The following is a 26,033-nucleotide window of genomic DNA, read 5'->3' as shown; positions in this document are numbered from 1 at the left end:
ACAAACCGGTAGGGCAGCTGTCACCTGCAAATAATCGCTTCCCTTAAGCATTACTTGAAGTAATCAATTCAATAGTAAACCTATTTACGCTATTTAGTATAAATAAAATAAGTGACTAATAAAGCATCCATACGGAACTTAAAAGGAGCTACCGTAGTTAAAAGTCGAACTCTAAAATGCAGCTGCTTAGAATGATACCAATTACCATACATAATAAATTATATACATATAAATATATTAATTATATACGAGTACATAAGTGGTATGTGTTAAGTAATAATATTGCTTTTCGGTGTATCTTCAGATTATCACGCCATCAAATATAAGACGTAAGAACAAAAGGTTTGTTGCATTTCTATGGTAATTAAAAATAAATTAACTTCAAACCGATTGTATACAACTTAGCACCTAATGACTTAGGGCGCCATCTCTCATTTGAATAAAAAACAATGTGATCGTGTTCAAAGCTGTATTGAAACGGGACAGTACCTACGTGAAATCAAAGGAAACTTTTACCGTAGTTTGGGTCATGTTCAAACAGATCTATGCGGTTCACAATTTTAGCAGTGTTGCTTCATTTTGTATTTATTAAATTAATATTTTTTAGTCTTTTATTTAATAGTAGTTATTTTATACTATTATATCTATGTTTTTAATCCGTAAGGTGCTTTCTGAGATTCAAAAGTAATAGGAACAAAATCTGTATATTGATTTTGCTAACGATAGGAACTGCGCAGCCGTGGGAATTTTAAAAGCAAGCTGACCCAGTAGAATATTTAATTTCGCCAGATTTAAAGCGAAATTAGACAGTATAACACACAAAAATTCTTATTCGATACTAGAGATATTATATGGTGTTTGTTTGTTTGGTTTATATGTTCGAAAGGAGTAATTCAATAAAAAATGGGCAACGCTCAAGGTGGAGAAAAACAGCCTAAAACAGGAAAGTCTCCAGCAAAGGGCAGACATTTCATGAGAAGTTTAAATAAAAGGGCCTCGGGGAGAGAGAAAAAGGGCCGTAAAAAGAGCACTGCGAAACAAGCGGCAATAGATAGGGAGTTTGATAAGACTTCGGAATCAGATAACAATGAAACGGTTGAGGCATCTGATAACGATACGGTCGAGTGCGTGTTTAAAACATCACGAGTGGAAGGGGGCGCGGAGTCGAGTGTTCAGTCAGAGGTAACGGTGACCAGGTGCGAGCCGAGCCCGCGGTCACCGACCCGCGACCAGTCTCCCGCCGCCGCCGCGCAAACCTCCTCACCCGCGGACCCATCCACGTCCGATTCAGTGTTTACAGACCCTCTGAGCCCTCTTACGCCGCTTGCCGTCGAACTTAACCAATGCTACTACTCCGCAGAGAGTGACAGCGCGCAAGACGATCACCAACGCACTCTCACCCCTCTTGACATTAATGCGCTCACACATTTCGACTATTCCGACAGAACAACACCGGAAATGCCGCACGAGGAAAATTCCTCACGTGACGTAAAAAAAGAAAACAGTGACATATGCGATGACAAAAGTGTCAGGGATGAAAGTGTTAAGGTTATGGGTGCATTTTCATCGAAATTAAAGGATGAGCCGGTTGATCGAAGAACGCATGAGTGCAGCCATGACTTCCTTGATAACCGGCTGAAGACTTCTCCAGGACAAACGTCCTTTACATTGTCCAGACATCGGAAAGTTGAACTGCCTCCTGTGGGTGCAGATTCATCACTATCGGTACTAGAGAGCGGTAAGTTTAAGAATTTACTACCACGTAGTTGTAAACAATAATTTGTCCCAATTCTTAATAAGTCCATTATGATTTTAATTTCATTTAAGGTATTATTTAGAATCAAACTTACTTTTAATAAATACGAACAAAGTACTTTTAAAGCATTTTGACTATGATATTATAATTAGGTAATCCATTTCAATTCTATATTTTTAAAATGCGAAAGAAGTTTGGTAGATAAATTTAAAATACATTACTAGGGTTTTAATTTTAGTTGGCAAGCTCCTTGAACTACTAGACTTCTCCAAACTTAATACAACTTATCTTCTTGTCTTTTGATCTCCGACCTTATTCTTGTAGAACAGATATCAAGGTGTTTGTTTATAAGAAGGCATAGTTACTACCTACTACGATAAGACAGCGATTTACAAATATTCTCGTCTACACTTATCATTTTAAGTATACCTTTACACCAAATTGGGTAATATATAATCCCGATGCCCTGAGTCTTATTATCTGCTGATCACCTACTTGCATTGGAATGATAAAATACCATAACAGTTATTGCTCAAGTAGCATACTCCTATTAGAGATTAAGTAGGCTGCTTAACCTAAATTGCTTGTCGATAGAAAAGCCCATTAGGTATAACTAAACAAGCAACGACTGTGATTTTCATCATCTGTCACGATTCGTGAATTAAGGTTAATACAAGAAACCTTTTCATTTCGTTTAAATATATCCAGATACCATACAAACGGGTTATAGTTAGCAATATCTTATGATAGTTTGATAGTTTGTAGCAATATCATATGATTTATAGGAATTCAATTTTCTGGCCATAATTATATTTATTTTGTCACGAAATACTTAGCGTAATTGGAATTGGTTTTAAATTGGTACATTAATGAAATTTAGAAATGTAGTTTGTTTTACTTTTATACAATCGTAGGCAGTTAAAAGAAGATGAGCTATAGACGTAGGTCTCTGAGCTTGCACAAATTCCTAAACCTTTTGGAGTACCTTGATGTCCTTATACTTATTAAAATACTGCCTTAAATTCACCTGCAACACGGTGACGTTTTTGTTCATCAAAAGAATTTCAACTCATTCCTGTTTGTCATTGTTCACCGCAGTCTTGACATAATATGACATTATGTGTGTAACATAATTACTTTTGTCGCTACCCAGTAGCAATCATGAATTAATATTTCATTAGCAAGAAACAAGATACTAACACTATCTTAGTTATCCTAACTAGATTTTCCACGACGGTTCCATAATTTTGACTCAATAATCCTTATTATATAAACTAGTAATCACCAATTGGATATTGTTAATTAAGCTTCTACGCTTAACATACTGAACTAAGAACAAGCACACGTTGATTGCTAAGGTATTATGCAATGTATATAAATATTTAAACATTTCAGAGCCAGATCGAAGACATTCGAGTGTAAGCGATGTCCCTTTGCCGGAGTCGAACGTGTTGAGAAAAGTGGCATCTTTGACATTGGAAAAGCATTCAGAAATCAAAGTTGTTCGTCCCAAGTATGTTCCCGAGAAACTAGATTTCCAACTGTATGAAAAGTTCGAAGGTTGGTCGAGCAAATATAGCCGTAATCTGTAATTTTATGATGATATATTTTTTTATAAATCATAATAGCATGTAATGACTATAAAGTATGTAATTTGATATCTTTATCTATATAGCATAATCAGCACTTCACCATTTATTATATGCACTTAAACGATTCAAGTAGGTAGTTTGTAAGTCACTACAGCAACTCCTTTTTAAATGACGTATTTTTTAAACATGGCGCCTTGTAGGTGAATGAACACAATAATTTGATAAGTATCTTATCTTTTATTACTAAATATAACTACCTATAGCGTCTAATTGTTATCTTAACGAATCATTTTGCTTCAGTATAGATAATGAGTGGCAAGTGTCGTTAATACGTGACTTAGAATAAAAGTTGGTGTAAGGAAATATGCGGTTATCCACAAATCGTGTTAATTTAACAAACAGTTCCATCGCGCAGTTTAATTATGTGAAATTTTTATCCAAATATCAATCAAAAAGAAAAGGCATTCAGGATATAGTGACTATATTAGGGTTACATAGAGATGAGATTGCATTTTACGAAATCCAACCAGTGAAATCTGATGACCGTTGCGGAAAATTGCAATGGTCACAAAATTCTTTAGTATTGTGCTTTTCTAAGAAGTTGTGTGTTAATTTTGAGAGAACAATGCGGTGGTATATTATTGTGTTGAATATACATGGTAAAAGTACGAGAATGATATTTGAATACGATTTAAAAAGAACAGAAGTGAGAACTAAACTATTGATTAGGCGGTGTTTTTCAAATATCACGATTTACCGTAATAAAACAGTATGTCTCGATATAATCGCTTGCCGTCGTCCACGTAAGTTTTTTTTTGGAACTATAACATTCTTTTCTATGTAAGCGCCCCTAATACCTATCTGCTAATAAAAAAATACTAAAATTACTTGTGGCCTGTTGGGAAAAGAATATTAAGAAAATAAATAACTACATACCTTATTAGGGGATGCTTAATTAAACTAACTATGCACTTGAAAAAATACATATTGGATATGTAGGTATACTACGTATAAATAATAATAAATGGTGTTTTGACCCTAAAATGAATAATTGTTATAAAAGTAAAAGTTATAGCCGTGAGTTATGGGGTGAGTGAGTAATGAAAAACTTTATTTTGTATTTTAAAAACCAAAAAATAACTAAAATGATGATTGAAATAAATAAAATGGTAACAAAATTAAAGAAAGTATTTTTGTGGCCTCCTATTATATACCTCCTTTAAAATTTCATGAAAAAATTTAAATACCTAAACGATAAATAACGAGAAGTTGAACGGATTAATAATAGGAATTACAAAATTACCCTATAATTATGATGCCTTAGAGCCGATCATCTGGTTATACACAATATATTCAAAAACTAATATTATGTACTAAAATTTAAACTAGAAAACGACGATACTCTTTGAGAAATACTAAGACAAAGTCAACTGTCACTTCAAATTTGAAAAACATTTACTCGATAGAATGTTTAATTTTGTGAATTATTGTCAAGTTTCAACTTTTGTTAGGTATTGATTTTAAATTTTCTGTTATTTTGCTATATCTATTTAAGACATTTTTGGCTAATTTATTACGATTTAAAAAAGTTTACCAAAGTTTACCAGACAAATAAATAATTATAACAGACAGCAAATATATACGAAATGATCGTGGATTATCGCCACCCACCCACTTCAAATATTTAATCTTTGGAAGAAAATCTAGAGAAAAATTAATAATAAGTTTTAATTTGCACCCACGAGGTACTTTTGTCTTTTATTATTTATATATATATACATAATATAAATATATTATCTTAAAATACACTATGTTTTTGTCCACCCACTCAATGCAACGTTTACTAATAAGTGATTTCGTTTGAAAGTTAAATTTATCATTAGACCTAGATCATATACTGTTTCAGGACAGATGCTTCTAAATTGGTTTATGTCATCGGCCGAAGCAAACATAACAAAAAACATATCAAACAGCCAAGATCTCCGAACTCTTGGTATACAGTATTGCACTCATTTGTTAGCAGCTGGTGTGTTATGTCAAATATCGGATAAAGATGCACCCGCAGAAAAAATATTCAAGGTATTTAACATAGAATAGGGCGTAATCATTGTTGTATCTTTATATTTTAGGATATTAGCCTTTTTATAAACATATTAAAAAAAAGTAAAATATCACTGTCTCTTGAAAAGATCTTTTTATAACTAGTGCCAAATTTTGCATCTAATTTACTAATATATATTGCTCTAAGCATATAGTAAAAGTGATTGTTTACAGTTTTTGTGTTTTCAGCCTAATTTAATGTACTACTGGGCACATATGGAGCCACCAGTCTCACAACCACATACACCAGGACGTCTGCACACAATATCATGGCCACCTCAAATGGAGTCATTTTCTGAAAAAAATAATTTAAGTACTCAGCCTCTCCCACAAAATAATTTTGAAGATATAAGGGATATTTCTGAAGCTAGACAAGTTATTGCGGATTTAATAAGAAAACTGCAGGAATTAGAATATAAATTAGAACATTCTAAGGAACACTCCATAGGCATATTAAATTTGAAAAATGTGTATTCAAATAACTTCTTTAAAGATAGACAGAAAATAGAGATGATTAGTCGAGAAATTCAAACAATTAACATAAACAATGATGATGGTAGGTTGGCTGGAAAAACTGTGATATCACCATCTAAACCTGAATCTTTAATAAGAACAAGTGTAAATAATGATTGTAGTATAGCAGTAAGTAAATTGGATCAAGATAAATGTTATGATGTTTTAGGAGACCCTGAACAAAGATCTGTTAAAATAGAAAATTATTGTAAGTTAAATAAGAGCCGAGAATGCAATTTAATACTTAAAAATGACGATTATTCAGAAAAGCGAAGTAGTAGTGATATAGTAAATAAATTAGAAAAGCAGCAGATTAATAAAACACAAAAAATAAATCGACTATCAAGTAATAATTTAAATTTAAATGTGTCACATGACAGTTCTTCAGATGCTTCATATGTCAGTACTACTGGTGATGTTACTCTAAATCAAACTATTTTAAGTGAAGAGAAGAGGCTGTTCAGATCTCTTAGTCCTCCCCCAATGCAAGTTTTATATGCAAAACAAGATTTGCATCAAGATATTGCATCAGAATTATCATCATTAGATTTTACACAATCAGAACAGAGCTGGAAATCAATTGAAGCAGAAAAAAGTGACATGTCTCTTTCAGGAAACATGACAGAGTTACAAAAGTCTCAAACAAATAATTCATCTGCTTTAGATATAAAACATATTCCAAAATCCTTATCAGAAAGTGATAAGAGGTCAGAAAAAGCTACATCAGTTTTATCAACATCATCTATAACTACAGACGCCTCACAACCTTTAGCAGAAAATATGTTGGAGCAACAACCTCCACCTCTCCCAGGAATGTCACCTTCACCACCACCTACTCCAGGGACAAAATCCACTACTACATCCATTTCTGTCAATGAATCTGGTCCTCCTGTTCCTCCTTTACCTGATATATCTACATTAAATGCCCTAACACCCCCATCACCTCCACCACCCCCAACATCCTATGTCCTGTCTCTATCACAAGTTAATGATAAAACTGTAACTCCATCCCGTACACCTATGGAGGCTCCTGCATTATCCAGGGCCGATTTAGATGTACGAGAAGCCTCACAAAAACGTATTAATTCCCCACCACCCCTTCATATTTCAATACCATCTATGGCTTCGCCAACCAAAAAGATGTTAGAATTGGCTCCTTTACCTCCACAAAATCGTGATCAGCCGCCTATGCCCGGTATGGGGCCAATGCCCTGTATGGGTCCCCCGCCACCGCCACCGCCAGGTATGGGTCCCCCGCCGCCGCCAATGCCCGGTATGGGTCCCTCGCCACCGCCAATTCCCGGTATGGGTCCCCCACCGCCGCCAATGCCCGGTATGGGTCCCCCACCCCCGCCAATGCCCGGTTTGGGGCCCCCGCCTCCGCCAATGTCCGGTATGGGTCCCCCGCCACCGCCAATGCCCGGTATGGGGCCCCCGCCACCGCCAATGCCCGGTATGGGTCCCCCACCGCCGCCAATGCCCGGTATGGGTCCACCTCCCCCGCCAATGCCCGGTATGGGTCCCCCGCCACCGCCAATGCCCGGAATGGGTCCACCTCCCCCGCCAATGCCCGGTATGGGTCCACCTCCCCCGCCAATGCCCGGTATGGGTCCCCCGCCACCGCCAATGCCCGGAATGGGTCCACCTCCCCCGCCAATGCCCGGTATGGGTCCACCTCCCCCACCATTACCAGGAATTGGTCTGTCAGTAACACCTCATGTCGGACCTCCACCCCCTCCTATACCAGGTTTTGGTCCTCCGTCTCCTCTCATGACTGAAATGGGCCCTCCTCCGCCCCCAGGCGTTCCACCGCCACCTACGGGACCTGCCCCCTTTCCGACACCCCCCGTTGGTGGTTGGAGTATGCAAAGATCCAGTTAGTATTGTTTCGTTATATTTTATACATATTATGGTTTTACAATATTTACCGTAGTAGTTTTTAATGTATTATCTGATACTTAACACAATATTAGATACTCTAATGCTGGCATTTGCCTGCGCAAATAAACGTCTGTCCCGATTTTCGTACTTTACTATTTTTATGTTTGTCTAAAAGAAAAGATTTTTGTAAATACATACTACATTTTTTGTGCAGTTTAACACGCAGCATTTCGTTTACATTGACTGTAGTGCATTTCTATTCCAGCTCTGAGAAAACCTCCCATCAAGCCAGCAGCACCCATGAAGCCTCTATATTGGACACGAATTTTGGCAAATAACGCACAAAATGGTCAAGGCGAAATTGATTCTGGATTCAAGCCATTATGGCTGGAAATTGACGAAACAAAATTGGACAACATCGATGAATTCATGGATCTCTTTTCTAGACAAGTCGTCAAAGCCCCAGTAAAGAAGAAAGTAGAAGTCAAAACAAAAATACAGCCAGTAAAAATATTAGACAGTAGGCGGTCACAAAATGTTGGTATATTCGTACAAAGTTCACACTTAGAGTTTTCCGAGATTGAAAACGCCATATACAATTTTGATACGTCGGTTGTGAGTTTAGAAGTTTTGCAACAGATGTATGAGTTGGTAAGGTATTCACCGTTCATTATTTGTATTTTATATAATTAATAATGCGAATTAGCATTATACATCATCCTATGCCCGTCTTGCTTCGAAAAGCTTTGAGTTCGGATCGCAGTGTAACATTGATAATTTTGGATTCCCTTAGAGACTTTTGTCTAAAATAAATTTTGTAACAGCGTATAGGTTTATATTTATTAAATTATATTACAAATGTAAATTTAAATGATATATATAATGATATATATCGTCAAATCATTGACGATATATATCACATTGATAGATATCACGCAGTAAAATTTTAATTTAATTTTTAATTCTAGTGTCTTAAGACTTCATCAAAGTAAATACAAATAAATATCGAGATTAGACAACTTTTCTTAAATTGCAGCGTGCAACGAGTGAAGAGTTAGAAATGATAAAAGAACATTTGAAAAACAAACCTGAAATACCGTTGGATAAGCCCGAAGCGTTTTTACATGACCTCTCGGGAATACCAAACTTTGCAGAACGGATATCATGTTTTATGTTCCAAGCGGAGTTCGAGGATGCTGTTAACACAACTATGCATAAATTAGATAATTTGAAACATACATGTGAGGTATGTACATTTTAATTAACAATTCAGGTGACCGAATGCGTAAACTGTTAAAAAATTATAATATTTTTGCATTTTATATAGATGACGCACGCTTTTTAGCTGATTTTTTATGTAATATTTGTCCATAATTTCCTCTGCCCGTTCGATCTAACCGTAAGACCAAATGTCTTACTAAGGACTTACGAAGCGGTTTGCATCCGCACCGTGTTTGGAGTTTTATTTTCAATACTCACGAGACCGCAGTTTTGTGCGGTTTCGATTATCGCCCGCAAACTTGGCGGTTAATTATCGCACGCCAACTGATCGGCTGTCGCGGCTGCGGGACTCGCAAACAATCGCAACCGTCGCGGGCCTCAACGGCTGATTTAATTTTTGACATATCTGTTTTCGAAAAACGTGACGCGTGACGCGCCGTGGTTGCGGGCCACGGCGGGCGCGGGTCAGACAAAGTAGGGTGTTCACCAACTTTAACGGATACTTTCGTAAATATAGAATACCGCCTCTTTGTTAAGGGTAAGTGTTCTGTCAAAAAGTCGGCAAAATCGAGAATGAGAAAATAAAATATACACCAACTGCTGACACAGATTTGTTTTAAGTTTAAATGTATGTTGTGTATGACCCAGTTAATAAGTTAATTTGTTTTTTACAGTTCCTAATAAATAATGAATCTCTAAAGCAGCTATTTGCCATAATTTTAACTCTTGGGAATTATATGAATGGAGGAAATGGTCAGAGAGGGCAGGCTGATGGTTTTGGCCTAGAAATCTTAGCTAAATTAAAGGATGTGAAGGTATTTTTTATAAAAAATCTTTAAATAGCCAAGTTTAATTAAGAGATATAGATATAGATTCAATCTCTTTGTAATTTTTTAAATAATTTTAATTAAAGCTAACAGGGAGTGACCCACCCACATCAATGTTTCATTCAAATAAAACAAAGATAAATGTACTTATAAATGCTGCCTTATTTATAAAAACTGAATCCTTTTACATCTTAATAACTCTAGTGGACAGAGGGATCAGTGACGTTTTTATTGAAATTATTCATTTTCTTAGAAATTAGGTATTATCGAAAAATGATTTTTTTAATGTGATTAGCTGAGACGTAAATAATAATTTTGGTAAACTATTTAACTTCTATACTTAATTTTTAAATAATAAAAAATCTTGTCCACAGTCAAAGCAATCAACAGTAACGCTGCTGCACTTTATAGTGAAGACGTACATGCGTCAACGCGGGGGCGCACTGTCTACAGAATGCACGCTGCCTGTGCCCGAGCCGGGTGACGTACAGCGAGCGGCTGCTATCGACTTTGCAGATGTTGCTGCTAGCCTTATTTCACTGCGGAAGCAACTTGAAGGTAATTAGTACTATCAAAGGGATTTAATAGTAAAAGGAGAACACACAAAACTTACGTTTTAGTCAAGTTTTCTTTGATAATTTATTAAGGGCCTGTTTCACAATGTCCGGATAAGTTCCAAATAAGCTATTTGTTACTTATTTGTAGGATAAACAGTATTTTTGCGTTTCACGACTGTCAGATAGCGCTATTTGTCACCAAATGCCAAGTAAATTATTCGGAACTTTTATCTTTCGAATAATTTATGTGTTGCATAGCTATTTGGCACTTTATCCATACATTGTGAAACAGGCCCTAAGTCCACATTTATTTTAAGTGGTTTAAAGCTATGAAGTCTAACAAGCTATTTGGATTTTAATGCAATTTGAAATAAGTATTAATGAGATAAGCTATGATTTTTTATTACTTTTGTCAAATAATATGTATGTATTTTTTTTAAGTTTTTATTCTATTATATTTAATACCAGTCTTCCAGTAATGTCAGCTTCTTGATTCTATTTCCTCTAAAATAATTTTTGGTGGGAAATGCAGATTTACAAAACTTGTGAAAAAAAGGCAGTAAATTGTGTCTTAAAATTCAAACAGATTATTATAGGTTAAGTCCATCAAGGGAAATATATGTTCCATCCAATTATTTTAGATTTAAATTCATCCTAAAGTTGAATTATTTTTACTAAAGGTTGTAAAGAAAAAATGAGAAAGGTCATAGATGCCTATGAGAGGAATCCAGCTGATAAGGCAAATGAGAACAAACGAATAGAAGTTTTCAAAGATAAAATGACCACATTTATTGATGCAGCCGAGGAAAAATTAAAGACTGAAGATGAGAACTTGTCTGAGTGTAAAAATAAGTTTATATCCACTGTGAAATTTTACCAGTACAAGCCTAGGTGCGGCAGTGTTGATGATTGTGAACCTAAAGAGTTTTTTTCATTATGGACTTCATTTTGCAGTGACTTTAAAGACATTTTCAAAAAAGAGGAGCAGCTGGCAATTAAGGAAAAGTAAGGATAACTTTGTTTCCTTATATTCATACTGAATTTTTCAGATCTGTGGCTCAGTTATTCTATGATGAGATTTGTAAACAATAATTGTGTCCAATACTAACAAGTTCTGTGAAACAGAAAGAAAAAGCTCTGCTTCATTTACATTGGTTATGGAATTTATATAAATTTGGTATTAGCTAGTTTATAGTAGGGTTAGAAAAAAAACAAGTTTAAAATTGTATATAAAAAAATCTTAAGGGAGAAAAAGCCTATGTTTTTACTGTAGCTTAGTTGAATGACATATTTTTACACCATCATAATCTCAAATATTTTTCAGGTTAAAAGAAACAAAAAAAATGCATGAAGTAAGAAAGGCTCAAACTGTGACACAACCGAAAAAAGAAGGTGGCCTAAAGGCACGGCTTCAAAAGATGTCCAGTGTCAGAAAATGACTAAATTATTATACTCTACTAGTGAAACTATACTGTACCAGTAGCTTTTCTATTTAATCAAGAAAGGGTGCTAACTAACTCAATTTTTATTTAGAAGCATTAATTTATTAAGTTAAACTAAATTACTCAGTGACTAATTATTTTTAAGTGGTTCTTTACAATGAATTAATTGTATAGGTATGAGTGTTCTTTGCATGTTCAAAAAAATTTTGTAACCATTTATAATAAACAATGGTAGAGTCAAATGTATGTGAATTGTTCATTTTTTATATTGATATTGTAATAGGTGGTGTGATGTGAAATACCAGCATTTATAAGCAAAGGCATAGATCAATATATGTATATTAGATAAATTGTATATTAATTATTTATTAAAGTTAAAATTATGATCTGATATTTAAAATTAAATACGCCGTATTTAAAGTTTAAAATTATTTATTGGATTTGAATTAATTAAATTATTAACGAAAATATATGGAACCTAATTTTCTTCTCACTTAAGTTGTGGCTGTCAAGACATAATATTATACATTGATATTAAACTGGATTTATTTAGATTAAATAAAAGACAACATGATAATAATTAGTTTATAAATATAGCCTATGTATTCTTGAAAAATGTACCTGATAATATCTTATTATCTTTAAAGCATGTTTTATTTATTAATGGTGCTTGATAAAACTGACAATTGCAAGGGAGGGTTGGTGAATAAAATGTTTCAAATGTTAAAAAGTGTTTTATTTATAATAGAGACATTTTTCATGCCATATCTTTTGTATTTTTCTAATAAGCTTTCTAGGTAAACATCCATCTTCTGTTAGTTTTAATAATGATGATTTTAATGTAAGCCACTGCATTACTGAAAGGTGTCCAGTTAGAGCTTTGTCCTTATTTTTATTTCTATATTTTTCCTCAATGTCAATAAATTCTTTTAAACTGTTGTTGTTACTTACATTGTCAATTGAATGAATGTAAGTAATATGTTTAGATTCTCTCTTTTCTAAAACACATATATCTTCTGCCATAACAGTTTCTTTCACCTGTGCTTCTAGAATTGCTTGGGATATTTCTCTAGATACAATTTTAACATTTGTTTGGATATTTTCCCGTGAAACAGGTACACCTATATCATTATCTTGAGAATATATATTGGTTTCATTTGGTGTTTCCTTTATGGTAGTGATGGTAAAATTAACATCCTCTGGAACTACAGTTTTTTCATTTATCTGATTTGCCAACTCAAAAATACTGTCACAAAAGTTACCATCACCATCCGATTCATCAAGAATCATTGGTTCCACTTTTATTTTAATTTTATGTGTCCATTCAAAATTGCCATATTCATTTAAGTTCTTCAAATCACACCATAGTTCCAGATCATCTGGCATTTTATAGTCTGGAGGTAAAAAATTCAAACCCTTGGGTTCTAGTATCTTTAAAAGAGGATGTAATTGGTTATACCAATTGCATGAGTGCTGCAGCAATACTTGGGCCATTGACCAGATACGACTAAGTAAAGCATATGGCATGAGACACATCCAATGGCTTTCCCCTCTCTTTATTCTATCTAAATAAAAAACAGCAGCCTGCTTAGCACATATAACTATTCTTAACATCAGTTTAGAAAAAGACATGATTCTAACTAAAACATACTCCATCATCTGTCTTGTAGGAAGATAAAGTTCATCATCTTTATTAGGTAAAAGAGACACAAATCTTTGGATGTCTTTCAAAAGATTCAATGATAAATACTTTTTTAATGCACTGTTTACTTTTTTAAAGCTACGATATCCTATATCATTTCGAAATTTTTTATCAAACTTATATAAAAAGCGGGAACACACCGCACTTTCTTGATGTAAAGGCGATTGTTTGGTTAAGACTTGAATGATGTTGTTAGTATTATATCTAAGGCTTCTTATATCTGAAAAAGGATGTTATGTTGAGTACTTGCTTTCAATTTAGGCAAATAAAGTAGATAAAACATGACATGACAAACCTTTGTTATTCTTGCATAAAAAAGTGTTAATTGGAGGAGGCAATATAGCTCTATTATTCCAGGGCTCCAACATATTTATTTTGTTTCAGTTTAATAAATACTAAGTTAAAAACAGAAAATATTGATTAACGTCGACACGATACGATACGACATATAGGTATTTGCAATTACCTTGTTTTATTACGGTTCATTATCAGTTCCAACTTCCACACTATCACGGAACAAAGTATTTAAATAACATTTTGTAAATATATTAATATACTACACATGGTAGCTCAGCTGAAATTAGCGATTTTTTTTTTGTTAAATACTACAGATTACTAAATGAGCACAGCACTAGCAGTCGAGTTAGAGTAAAATATTCCTGCAGGGCTATAGTTATTAAAAAAATAGAGTTGGTGGGAAAAGGGCGAATTCTTGAATAGAAAAAACATAAAAATGATTTTTTTACTTTAAAACAAAACCCGTATGACCTATCACAAAAAAATGCGTTTTGAGACGTACCATAAAAAAATATAAAAACAGTCTAGCCATTTTGAAGAAGTTTGTTAACAAACACTGTAACACGAAAAAAAATATATATTTAGAAGATATAGGGAAACAATCTCTTGTAAAGTTTATACATATTACATATAAAAAACATCCACTCTTAAAATCACATTGTTAAAGTGTAACTTTCCTTAATTAAAATGCATCAGTTTATTCCATGTCTTCTAGTAATTGCTCTCTTATTAATCCGTCGATAATAGTCGAATCTGGTGGAAGCCACTCACAACTGGTGTCCTCTGAAGAGCATATCTGAAGATGTAAACGAGGGTAAGAAAAATACGATAATAATTTGCAGTAGTAGTCCAACCACTACTTATTTAGGGCAAGATAATAAAAGCCATTTATCAGAATTACTGTAATTTTTAACGAAAGGTTTGTGTCTCGATAAAAATAATTTAGAGTATAACTTATAGTATAGTAATATATAGGTCCATCATTCTGGTCAGAAATTAGGTAACCGAGAAGAGAGCAAATTGTAAGCTGGGAAAAATAACTACATACTTGTTAAAATAACTTGTTTAGTCTTTGAGTTAACTACCCGTAATTTTGGCAGGAAGCCCCCAAATTTCAATTTATAAAAAAAACTAATTGTGTAAAAAATAAAATATCACTAACCTGACATTTGCAGCTAGCTGCTTCTACGTAATGATACACTTCTGTCCCTGGTTCTACTCCTGAGTCGCAGTGACGTAATTTTAGCGAAGCATGTTTACGTTCACCATGAACACACACAGGATGATGAGATTCTTTGTACGGAAACTGCCAGTGAGATATCTGGTAGAAAGACGAAAATAGTATCAACAAATCTGACGTATTAAATGTTTTACATTATAATGTACCTAAGATTAATTACAATATCGGTGCATACGTTATTATAGTTATGGAAAAATATGTTTAACCGTATACAGACATACTAACCTCGTAAGATAGGCAATAACCCCAACAAGACATTATCTTAACGTCATCCCAACATCGAAGACCATTCAAATCCATTTGAATGGCTTTGTGTGAATATTTCTTTAGCTTACATCTAGCACTTGAAGGGCCAGCATCGCATGCTATTATGCAACAAAAAATCCAAAATGTGAATATGGCAGTTAACGTATTACTCATTATTCTTTCGTTAGCAAAATTGTTCTGGCTGTTGTTTTTAGGAGAGTAATGTTTTTATAGAGATGCAGAGATGGACGTCAGGACATTACTTCCGTGTCAATTCACATCACGACATTCAAGCCATTAGATTTCTTATAGCTGTGGATAAAAATAGAAGATTTCTTTTAATTTATTTAAGATTTATACTATTTGCACTTTTTAACATTAATATAGTATTTATTTAATATATTTCAATGGGTATATGTATTTAATAGTAAGTATAAGGTAAAAAAGAAAATTCAAACAATTGATTACAAAAAACATGGTTTAAATTCTTATCTTATTCTTTTGAATACACAAAATTATTTTGAATCTGAATCAAGATCGCGCTCGAGTTACGTTGATCGTGAAACGAATATTATTTAATATTTTTACGTTATCAACAGATCAAATAGCCTTTCTGGCTTAGACACCCGATAGAGATATATAAACTATTTGTAAAAAATCAGAATTGACAGTTTATTATACCCTAATAAAATATTTAGGTGTGTCAGTCTTAATAAATTGTATAATTGAAGTTAATCAATTGTAGCAAACTGTTCAAGATAAGAAATTTTAAAATGAGAAGTGAAATAAAACGAATAATTAATAACCTTATTAATTTTTTTTAGAAAATCTTTCATATATGCTTCCCCAGGTATGGGTGATACTACTGAGATATATTATCCCTCTTCAAGCTATTTAATTACGAATACTGAGAGTAATATTTTTAAAGGTAAGAACTCAAGATTAAATAACAACATCCAACTATATTATACATAATACGATAGTTAAAGTTTACATTAACCTTTTTTTTCTTAATTGTATTGTTTTTCTATAAGTATAGTGAAATCTGCCATTGCGAGTTTTCATAGTAAGTAATAGAAAGTTTTGATAGCACTAAGTTAGGAAATTGATGGTGTTTACTGTTTGATCATCTGCGAGCCTCTAGAGATGATAAAACAGTAAACAGCCTCTATAGAGATGAAGGTGGTAGTAAGGTTGCTAAGGTGGTGAGGTGAGGTATTGGTTCTGAGAATCATAAAGCTATTAAAATATAAATTTAGTTCTGCATTAAAATGTTTTTGTATTTTCGGGATATACTCGGTAATGATGTAGCCACATATTTCAATAAAAGTGTATCCCGTTTAGAGGCCACTATAGAGAAGCTGGCTTAGCATGGCAAACTAATCAATTAATTAAATTATTGCTGTGTCGCGGATACGCTCGAACTTGCTTAGAGATTAACCGTTTGGGCGTGTATTATGCATACTTAATAATGTTACGGTAATAACTGACATATTACGTTTAATTCAAGAGTGGCATTGTCCATTATTGATTGTAGTTAAGTAATTTTTTTCTATCGAATTAGTGTTCTGGAGAATGAGCCTTACATAAATGAATAAATAATTAAATAACATTTATTTTATTCTACTTTTCTATATTCCTAGGCATATTTAAAATTTAATGAGGTAAAAGAATATGCTATAGAATTGTAATAAATTTTATCTTATGTCAAAGTCATCAGGACATTTGACAGACGCAACTCGAAAAATGAAATCGAAATTTAAAAACAAGGGGCAAGAGACAAACACTTGCACGTACTTTATTGAATATTTTGTAATTATTATAATAATATAAAAATTGTGGTTTTAAACGATTCAATATTTAAGCAACATATATAAGTTAAAAATTAACTGATATGTCCCGACGAACCCCGATTAAAGCACGTGTAAAGGTGTGTAATAAATCTGTTTTTCACCTTCAAGATAAAAAGGCTGATGAAAATGAACTATCAATTGGCTTAATTAAATCCGCTAAGCGTACAGGACAGCTGAGCTTATGTAACCGGGGCTTGGGAACTGGTAAGTGTATTTATTTAGAACTGTTGTGAGTTGCCTGGTATTCAAAATGCAATATTTCATAAATAAATCCAGTACTTTTAAGATCTTAAATTTTAATGTTTGTTCATAGTACCTGAAAATGTTTGGAAAATTGATGAACTTGTTATGGACGATACCAGGGAGGTGGACTTTGCCAGATCAAATCAAAGTAATTGGTGGAACTGTGAACCTTTAAAAATGTTAGACCTCAGTTCCAATGTTATTAACACTATATCTCCAAATGTCAAACTGCTGCAAGAACTTGTTACACTCAAGGTGAATGGGTAATTGAACATTTACATTGTTACTGTATAAAAAATAAAATAAATTAACAAATAAAAATCTTATATTTCAGTTGCATGACAATGCATTAACATCTCTACCATCAGAATTAGGACAGTTAAAAAACTTATCAAATCTAAGCTTGGACCATAACAAAATAAAAGAGTTGCCAATAGAATTTTATAAATTAATAGAATTGCGATGGCTAAGCATATCCCACAATGAATTGAACAAAATTCAAGCTGATTTTGGAGATTTGGTTATGCTCACATTTTTGGTAAGTTGCTGTTAAATTTGTTATTGTATATTAAGAAATTCAACAAGAAGTAATTAAGACCACATTATAAAATTTGTATGCATGTTATCAAAGTATATTTTACTGGACTAAGTCTACAGAAAAGTAATATATTTATTCTTTGATTTTATTCACATAATAATCTTTTTTTATTAATTTAATAATAATTATATTCTTGAAGGACCTCTCCCATAATAAATTACCATCTCTGCCACCTGGTATGGGATATCTGGTTAGACTAGTGGAACTTAATTTGTCACACAATGAACTTATGGAACTACCACCAGATATTGTTAATTTGAGAGGTAATTTTAGTAATAATAGTAGATTTGTAAATTGATTCTAACAGAATTTTATTCAATATACTCCAGGCATTTGTGAAATGTAAAGAATTTCTTCTTATCTTCATAATACTTAAAGAGTTAAATGTGTAATATAATGGAATTATTATCACTATAAGTCATAATTTCTCAACTAATTTTATGTAGCAATGCACAAAAATTTGATAATTTGTAGCTTCTTTTATGCATATAGGTCCTTTTTACCATTTGTCATGACTTTGGTTTTCTGTGCTTTTCTGCTTTCAGAAAACCTATTGTATTTAGTATTTATTATTTTTCAACAGACTACAAGTGTGCGAAATCACGCTACATGTAGTAATGTTTCTTAAAAAGTATTTACCATAATGTTGGTGACAGAAAAAATTGCAAAAATGTTACTAAATTTTTAGACATTTTAAATTTATTTATAAACTAAAGTTTCTACTCATCTGGTTGAGTGGATCAAAAGATTCATTGAGCTTGTGTCCTTGGGAACATATATTGAATAACATTGTCACATGTACTCAACAATACAACTACCTCAACTATTAACTCTAATAGGATCAATTTGGTTTGAACGGAAATAATATTTTTTCATTTGTTTTCACATTGACCAATGATAAATTATAATTTGTACAGAAAATAAACATTTCCACAGATTTGAAAAAATTTAACATTAGCAACAATAATTTAAAGAAGCTACCACCAATGGGTGAGTTGAGAAAAATGGAGATATTTGATGCAAATCACAATGACATTGAACAGTTGCCTGATTTCTATGGGTGTACAGCATTGAAGGAAATATATTTAGCCAACAATTTTATTAAGGTACTCTATAAGACTTGAAACAGTATCAAATGTTTTAAAGGGTTTTGAACAAAAAATATATTTCATAAAATCAAATCAAACCAAAATACTACAACTGACTTAAATTTTTTAAATAATTGTTGAATCAATAAAGTAAAAAAAAATATTTTTTATTAATACTTTCAATTTTGAGCTGGTTTAGCGTAAAATAATGTGTGAAATTAAACGACCCGTAACTGCAATACGCATAAATATTCATGGCTTTGTTGATTATTCAGTTATTTATATCTTGTATGGTATATGCAGTATATAAAAAGTGATAGGTGTGATTGTAATAAAAAATGTGTATTTTCTTTCACGGATATATTAACTTTTTTTTTAACAGGAAATTACTGAGGAATTTTGCGACCAAATGCAACATTTAAACGTGTTAAATATAAGAGATAACAAATTGGAAGTAATACCAGAAAACATATCATTGCTGAAGAAACTAAAGAGACTTGATTTGACAAACAATAATTTAAATAAGTATGCTTAATTCTAATAAATAGTTGTATAAATATCACGAAATACATTGCCATACAAGACGGTTCAATTCCAGGAAAATTATATTTTTTTGGTTATAAGACACCAAGGTTAGGCAGTGTTGGTAAATTGGCTACGGCGACTCTCATCCCTGAGATCGTTGGTTCGATCCCTGGCTGTGCCACAATGAACTCTGCCTAAGTGCCCATTTAAATTCGCTCGAACGGTGAACGAAAACATCTGGAAGATTCCGGGTTGCTTAAAACTCAAAAAGTCGACGGCGTGTGGCACAAAAGGCTAATTACCTACTTGCCTATTAGATTGAAAAATGATTATAAAACATATATATAAATGTATATATGTTTGTAATATACATAAATTTTAAGAGACCTTTATAGGTTGTAAGACCACTTGACTTGTGTTTTGCGTCTTCATCTATCATATCTATTAAAAATATTTTTGATTATCTAACAGGTTACCGCGTAATCTAGGCTTGTTGTCCCAGTTACAAAGTATTAGTATGGAGGGCAACAAATTGTCATTCGTGCGTCAGGACGTAATTCGAGGGGGGACTGATCGCATGATGAAATATTTGCGGGATCGCATCACAGAGGAAGTCGTTGGGGAGACCAGATACGAATCTGAATGGCCAGATAAGTTAGTATATATATAGTTATATATCATATAAATCTAGACGAAATATTTATATTTATTTATTTATATGGTAATGACATACCTGAGGTTGTTTACAGGGAAAAATGATTTTTTTCAAACGTAACTACGACCAAATAGTACAAATATAAAATAAATATAGAATCTAAAACTATGTTAAGATAATATTATCAAGTAAAAAATTGAAACTGGAAAAAATCGAAAAAGAAAATTTTATTCAAGGCATGTTATGAAAACAATGTCTAATTGCAGTCTTTCAATTAAAGTACTCGGCTGCATTGTCTGTGTTTTCCAAATAATATAAGGAGCTAAAAGAAAATTTTAGTCAAATGAGTGAAATTAAATTGTTATAGTTTTTATGAGAAGTAACACAAATGTTATGGTGGTACAATCTAATGTTCGCATATTGTGCCACACGTAATGTCAAAATTACGCGTGCAAATTTGTCTTCTGTCAAAATGAAATGTACATGTGTCACATCATTATAGTCAATTCTTATATTATTTTTCGTAATGAAATATATTATAACGTTATCAAATCAAATAAGTTTGTACCTGGTATTCTTAATACTTATAGACTGTTCTCTTATTTTATAAACACTTACATATAATTTTTACCATAAAGTTTGGTTAAAATAAATACAAATCCTAGGTATACGTTAAAAAAGAGTCAGTCCCTGACAGTGCCATCCCGTGAACTGACGTTAGTACCCGACGAAGTGTTCCGATCTGCGGCAGAAGCTGAAGTTCATATAGTGGATATATCTGGGAACAAGTTGCAAGCTTTTCCAAAAGGGTATGTAAAAATACTTAATACCTTACTAGAGTAATATTATTTGTAACAACTTCATCAATTGGTTTCAAAGCGACCGCCTTGAGCAAAACAAAAACAATAAGGCTTAAAATTATTGTTACAGTATTTCAATGCTAAGCGATACGTTATGCCAGCTAATATTATCATCAAACAGTATTGAGAATGTTCCGTCTGAGATAAGCCGATGTTGCCATCTGCAGTTTCTCGATCTGGCCAAAAATTGTATTGCCGATCTCCCCATAGAACTTGGAAGTTTGAAAAATTTGAGAGAACTCGTCATAACCAATAATAAGTAAGTGTCTCCTAAGTTTATTACATATGTAAAAAAACTATTTTTTTTAAATAATCCGAGTTTAGCTATCATATTAGAAAAAATATGACCAATCATAATTACTATATAATTATTAATATTTATAAATTTGCAAAACGTTTTTGGTAATGAATAAAACCATATCAGGTTCACAAAAATCCCGCGATGTGTATACGAGTTGGACAATTTGGAGATTCTCTTGGCTGCAGAAAACCAGATCACAGAGATCAATATATCCTCGGATGCTCTCGCAAAGCTTAAGAAGCTTGCTGTACTGGACCTTACCAATAACAGTATTATTAGCGTACCTCCAGAGCTTGGCAACTTTACACACCTCAGGTATGCTAAAAGGAGTTTTCTGGTTTCTATATCTAATCTGTAAAATTTAATATTTAAGCGCTATACTCCGAGTATTCATTCCGTAGAATTCTGATATTTCATAAGTGTTGCTACTATGAAAGTCCTCCACCGAAAAAGAGACAAATTAGAACCATTTGGGGGCAATAAAAAATAAAATAAAAATTTTATGTCTTACCTACAAAACGGTAAATCTAAATATTTACTTACTAATGTGACCTAATACAATAAAATAAGTAATATTTCAATATCACGAATACATTGAATTACCTTTTATTCCTTTATTTTATTTTTTGGTATCACTGCTTCCGAATTCGAGGTTTAGTAACCTTTTTTAAAAAATAAAATATTATCTTCACTTGTGCGATTTTTACTGTTTGTGATAATATGTGAGGGACATAATTATCACTCGCTGTTAAACCAATTTTAATGTTGTGCACCGCACCTAATAAAGTAGTTCTACATTCACTAACAAATAAAATGTATGTATTGTACTCAGATGTTCAGACTCGTATTGAAATTGGAAATGTCTCGCCACAAGCTTGTCATAATTCTACGGCATTAAAAATCTGAGTATAGCTCTTATATCTGCACGATCTGAGGTTGTCTTTCATACAAATATTTAAAGCATCGTTTTATTACATAAATTTTATTCCTTTGACAAACTTATGGTTTGCGGTCACTTTTCGGTTTGAAAGCCCTTATATGTAAATATAAAATATGTATGTATACTTATATGTAAAAGCATGTATATTATGGAGATAGGTTTTTAATTAACTTAGAAGTTTAGTAGTAATCTTCACGAAACGGAGACACATACGCGTTAATTAACTTACAAATTAATTAACAAGCGTTAAAGGACAATACAAAATCTCAAACAAAAAAAATTAATTTGAATTCACTGAATTTTTTACTAAAACTGCTTTCTGGGTTTTTCTTAGTCATTAAGTTGTACGGACGGTATTATGATAATAGTATATTTCCAGGTCATTAGAACTGATGGGTAATTGCTTTAGACAACCTCGACACGCAATACTTGCGAAGGGAACCGCTTCGATTCTGTCTTATCTCAGAGATCGGATACCTGTCTAGCTTTATTCCGCTTTCCGAAATCTTTCAATATCGCTTTAAATCGTTCATCCGCTTGCATACAATGTATGTATATTCAAGAAATTTTAAAGAAGCTCAAAATGCTTGTGCCAAATTGGAACTATTGAAAGGTTTTTGATGCTTAAAGGGGCTTATTGCAGTGTTATTTTTATATCGGCTGCTATTTATTATTTTTTGTTATTTACTTTTGTTATTTATACTGTTGTTAAAATTGAATTATTCAAACCAAAGTAAATTAGTCAAAAGGTTCGTGTACCTGAAACCGCCGAATATTTTTGTTGTATTTTATTTTTTTTGGTTTTTATAGGCGAAAAAATCTACAATTGAGGCTAACTTACATGTAGTCTAGGCTAAGATATATATAACCATAAGTGTGAACTAACCCCTTTATGTAACTACATAAAATTCCTGAGTTTTATACTCTGTAAACTTGGTTTTAATATTAGCCAGTAAAATATTATTTTAACTTCAAATATTTTGCCGATTTAGCTATACAAAGTCTTATGTGATCATTACACGTTATCAACAGAACAGAAACAAAACATAATTCTATTTTTAATCTAACACATTAAATTTTCACATTTGGGCACATTTTTACGTTTAGATTTGACTAAGCATATTTGTTTTTATGTAACTTTCTATATTTCTCGTATATATAAATTGTTTAAAACGTTAAATAAGTAATGAACATCTTAATTTTGACAATAAAATTCGATATTTCATCTTTCCCTTGGTAACCCTTTGAAAAAAACCAAAGTCGATTTCTCATGCAACTTAGTATCGAATCCATAACTTTTTAATTAGGAAGTTACCATAGAGTTTCGACTTACGTTTCTCCAGAAAAGGAGTTAGTTCGCGCTTACTATTCTGTACAATTCTTAAATACTATCCACATTTACAATTTTTTTGTAAACTATCAGCTACTTTTATAAAAATATAGAAATTATATAGTAAAATCATTTATTGGTTTTTTACATATTTATTTTTTTGTGTACAGTATTGGCAGAGTTGATGAAAAATTATACATTATATCCTTATTACGTCCAAATTCTTTATTATTTCTAATAAGTGATATCATATAAAATGTTGAATGATATTTATGAAACGGTCTTAAATGTTTTTCTATTACTTTTAAATCAAATACCTAGCTATAATCAGACATTATTTTCGTTGTAATTTTTTTATGATGTATAATGTGAAAAACGTGGTTTAATTTAAATTATAGCTAGATCATATAAAATGTGTGAATTTATGTCAAACACATAATTTTCTTGTCGGTTTTGTAATATTAAATCGCATTGAAATTTATGTAATATCTAAAATTAAGCATATTAGCATTATTGCAAAATTTGTTGCATATTAAGTCACAAACCGCCGTCAAAATATGTGTTATAGAAAGTCCAACATTCTTTAATGTGAAAAAAATTTAAATCAAATCCTAGCATCTGTTTATTGATTATACTCTGACTATATATTAAATGATGTGTTGACAAGCCTACATTGTGATATAGTCCAGGGGTTTATCAAGATGAATTGCTGAATATTTTATCTTTATCCTAAATAACTAGAGGCAATATTTTTAATGAGTGCTAGTAATAAAGATTATAATATAAGCTTATATGGAAAAGAGTGTGTGTACTTATGTACACGCGTTAGAAGTTATACTTCTTTGGCGTATGAAAAAAAAAACTAAAATTCTTTAAATAAATAAATTATTAGTAAATACTATCACCGTTGCATATGAAATTGATTTAAAAATACCAAAATAATATTTATTTATTCACACTGTTTAATTGTACTGTTACGAAACACGTGTTCTAAATATAAAATTACTAGAATATACAACTTGAACATAGCTATCGATTTCCATGCTGCATAGACCTAACTTTACGATGTCGAATTTAGGTGTTGGTGTGCGCGCGCATCGTAAAAATTCACTCTCATCATTTATCTCCATCGCGCCGAAAGAAGTATACTTCAAAAATCTTACATCTGCCTAAAATGCCTTATAACGTTCAAAATTATATAAAGAAAAAAATATGAATCAATCTTATGATATTTTTCTAACAAGGTTATTCATTACAATTAACATATAGAAATATATTGTAGCTCGAAACATTAAAATAAATATTACTTGGATATTATAAAGTTGTACCTGAATATGTATAATATTTTGCACGTTCACCTTCTTATCATAGCCATGCATTGCCATTTTGTTTGAGAGTGTAAATTATAAGTTATTTTGTTTGTTATAAGCGCACAATAAATGAGTTTATAAAACAGTTGTTTATTAAATAATAGTTATCTTCCTTTTTGAAATATCATTTTGGATCTAAAAATCTCACTATTTTCGTAATTCTCCGACGTTGTGACGAAGTGATTGAATCAGAAAATCAAGTTAATATACCTACGATTGTGCGTGATATGGCACATAGTATACGAATAGTACCACAAAAAAATTACGACGAATATTTACGCTTAAACTACACTACTTTTCGTAACATAGACCATGGCATTACTTGTATTCTTAAATCGATACCTGCTGAAACAACATACAACATGCATAGCCTTAAGATGTACAAGTATGGGTGCATATTAATTCGAAATATCGCGTCTACTTATGCCATCAGAGTATTCTTCGTTGATCATTTGTATAACAATGCTAAATGTAATTGAATTAGCATAACAAATTGCTTTTATAGGTCAAAGCATAAAAGGTTGCATGTCAACCGTGCAAAAACCACGGACTTTTAGAATATTTTTATATAAATGTTCAATTAGAGTACATCTCATTTACGTTCATAATTTTTACTAAGGGTGTGATTAGATTTTTCTTTGTCATTTTTTTGAATATGGCCTTAATTAGTGACTTTTCAACCTAACATATATTGTTCGTAAGCTCGCTCCATTGATTACAACACATGATTATGACATCTTACTGGCATGTATAATATATATATAGGTATGAAGACAGGAAACGTATTGCATCAGTATCACGCATGGCTAAAAACTCTTAACGACCAGCATATTACCAAGAGACGGATATCGAGTTCCTTATCAATTTATGCAAATTATCTGCGTGACAAAATTTAC

At 32.2% G+C, this 26,033-nt stretch overlaps 4 protein-coding genes across 9 annotated transcripts; 2 read left to right on the top strand and 2 right to left on the bottom strand.

Annotated features, from left to right (window-relative positions):
• Positions 1–743: 743 nt before the first annotated feature.
• Positions 744–12,619, top strand: LOC111001116 (formin-2). 5 transcript variants are annotated; one of them, XM_045629428.1, is made up of 11 exons: positions 767–1,738; positions 3,152–3,316; positions 5,255–5,427; positions 5,638–7,174; positions 7,205–7,837; positions 8,108–8,493; positions 8,879–9,088; positions 9,738–9,878; positions 10,265–10,448; positions 11,128–11,452; positions 11,772–12,619. In XM_045629428.1, the coding sequence occupies exons 1-11, from the start codon at positions 904–906 to the stop codon at positions 11,884–11,886; spliced, it is 4,704 nt and encodes a 1,567-aa protein (XP_045485384.1). In that variant the 5' UTR covers positions 767–903; the 3' UTR covers positions 11,887–12,619. The 5 variants fall into 5 exon arrangements, with proteins under 5 accessions (XP_045485388.1, XP_045485384.1, XP_045485383.1 ...); XM_045629429.1 differs by having other exon boundaries at positions 768–1,738; positions 5,638–7,156; XM_045629427.1 differs by having other exon boundaries at positions 5,638–7,837.
• On the bottom strand, positions 12,609–14,196 carry LOC111001094 (nucleolus and neural progenitor protein-like). Of its 2 annotated transcripts, XM_045629433.1 has the most exons (3): positions 14,058–14,196; positions 13,887–13,986; positions 12,609–13,811 (listed from the first exon to the last, which is right to left on the bottom strand). In XM_045629433.1, the coding sequence occupies exons 2-3, from the start codon at positions 13,957–13,959 to the stop codon at positions 12,625–12,627; spliced, it is 1,260 nt and encodes a 419-aa protein (XP_045485389.1). In that variant the 5' UTR covers positions 13,960–13,986; positions 14,058–14,196; the 3' UTR covers positions 12,609–12,624. The 2 variants fall into 2 exon arrangements, with proteins under 2 accessions (XP_045485389.1, XP_022126493.2); XM_022270801.2 differs by having other exon boundaries at positions 13,887–14,196.
• Positions 14,197–14,450: 254 nt separating this feature from the next.
• On the bottom strand, positions 14,451–15,672 carry LOC111001114 (thyrostimulin beta-5 subunit). Its single transcript, XM_022270828.2, has 3 exons — positions 15,354–15,672; positions 15,051–15,209; positions 14,451–14,684 (listed from the first exon to the last, which is right to left on the bottom strand). The coding sequence occupies exons 1-3, from the start codon at positions 15,546–15,548 to the stop codon at positions 14,586–14,588; spliced, it is 453 nt and encodes a 150-aa protein (XP_022126520.1). The 5' UTR covers positions 15,549–15,672; the 3' UTR covers positions 14,451–14,585.
• Positions 15,673–17,125: 1,453 nt separating this feature from the next.
• LOC111001110 (leucine-rich repeat-containing protein 40) lies at positions 17,126–23,455 on the top strand. Its single transcript, XM_022270824.2, has 11 exons — positions 17,126–17,431; positions 17,541–17,725; positions 17,805–18,008; positions 18,208–18,331; positions 19,005–19,174; positions 19,539–19,681; positions 20,153–20,335; positions 21,002–21,145; positions 21,267–21,455; positions 21,621–21,812; positions 22,817–23,455. Exons 1-11 carry the CDS (start codon positions 17,269–17,271, stop codon positions 22,920–22,922), a joined length of 1,803 nt encoding a protein of 600 aa, XP_022126516.2. The 5' UTR covers positions 17,126–17,268; the 3' UTR covers positions 22,923–23,455.
• The last annotated feature ends 2,578 nt before the right edge of the window (positions 23,456–26,033 follow it).

The sequence above is a fragment of the Pieris rapae genome, chromosome 9 (genome assembly GCF_905147795.1).
Source record: "Pieris rapae chromosome 9, ilPieRapa1.1, whole genome shotgun sequence".
NCBI lineage: Eukaryota > Metazoa > Arthropoda > Insecta > Lepidoptera > Pieridae > Pieris > Pieris rapae.
The sequence above is the reverse complement of the archived record's forward strand: the minus strand, read 5'-3'. Positions and strand labels throughout refer to the sequence as shown.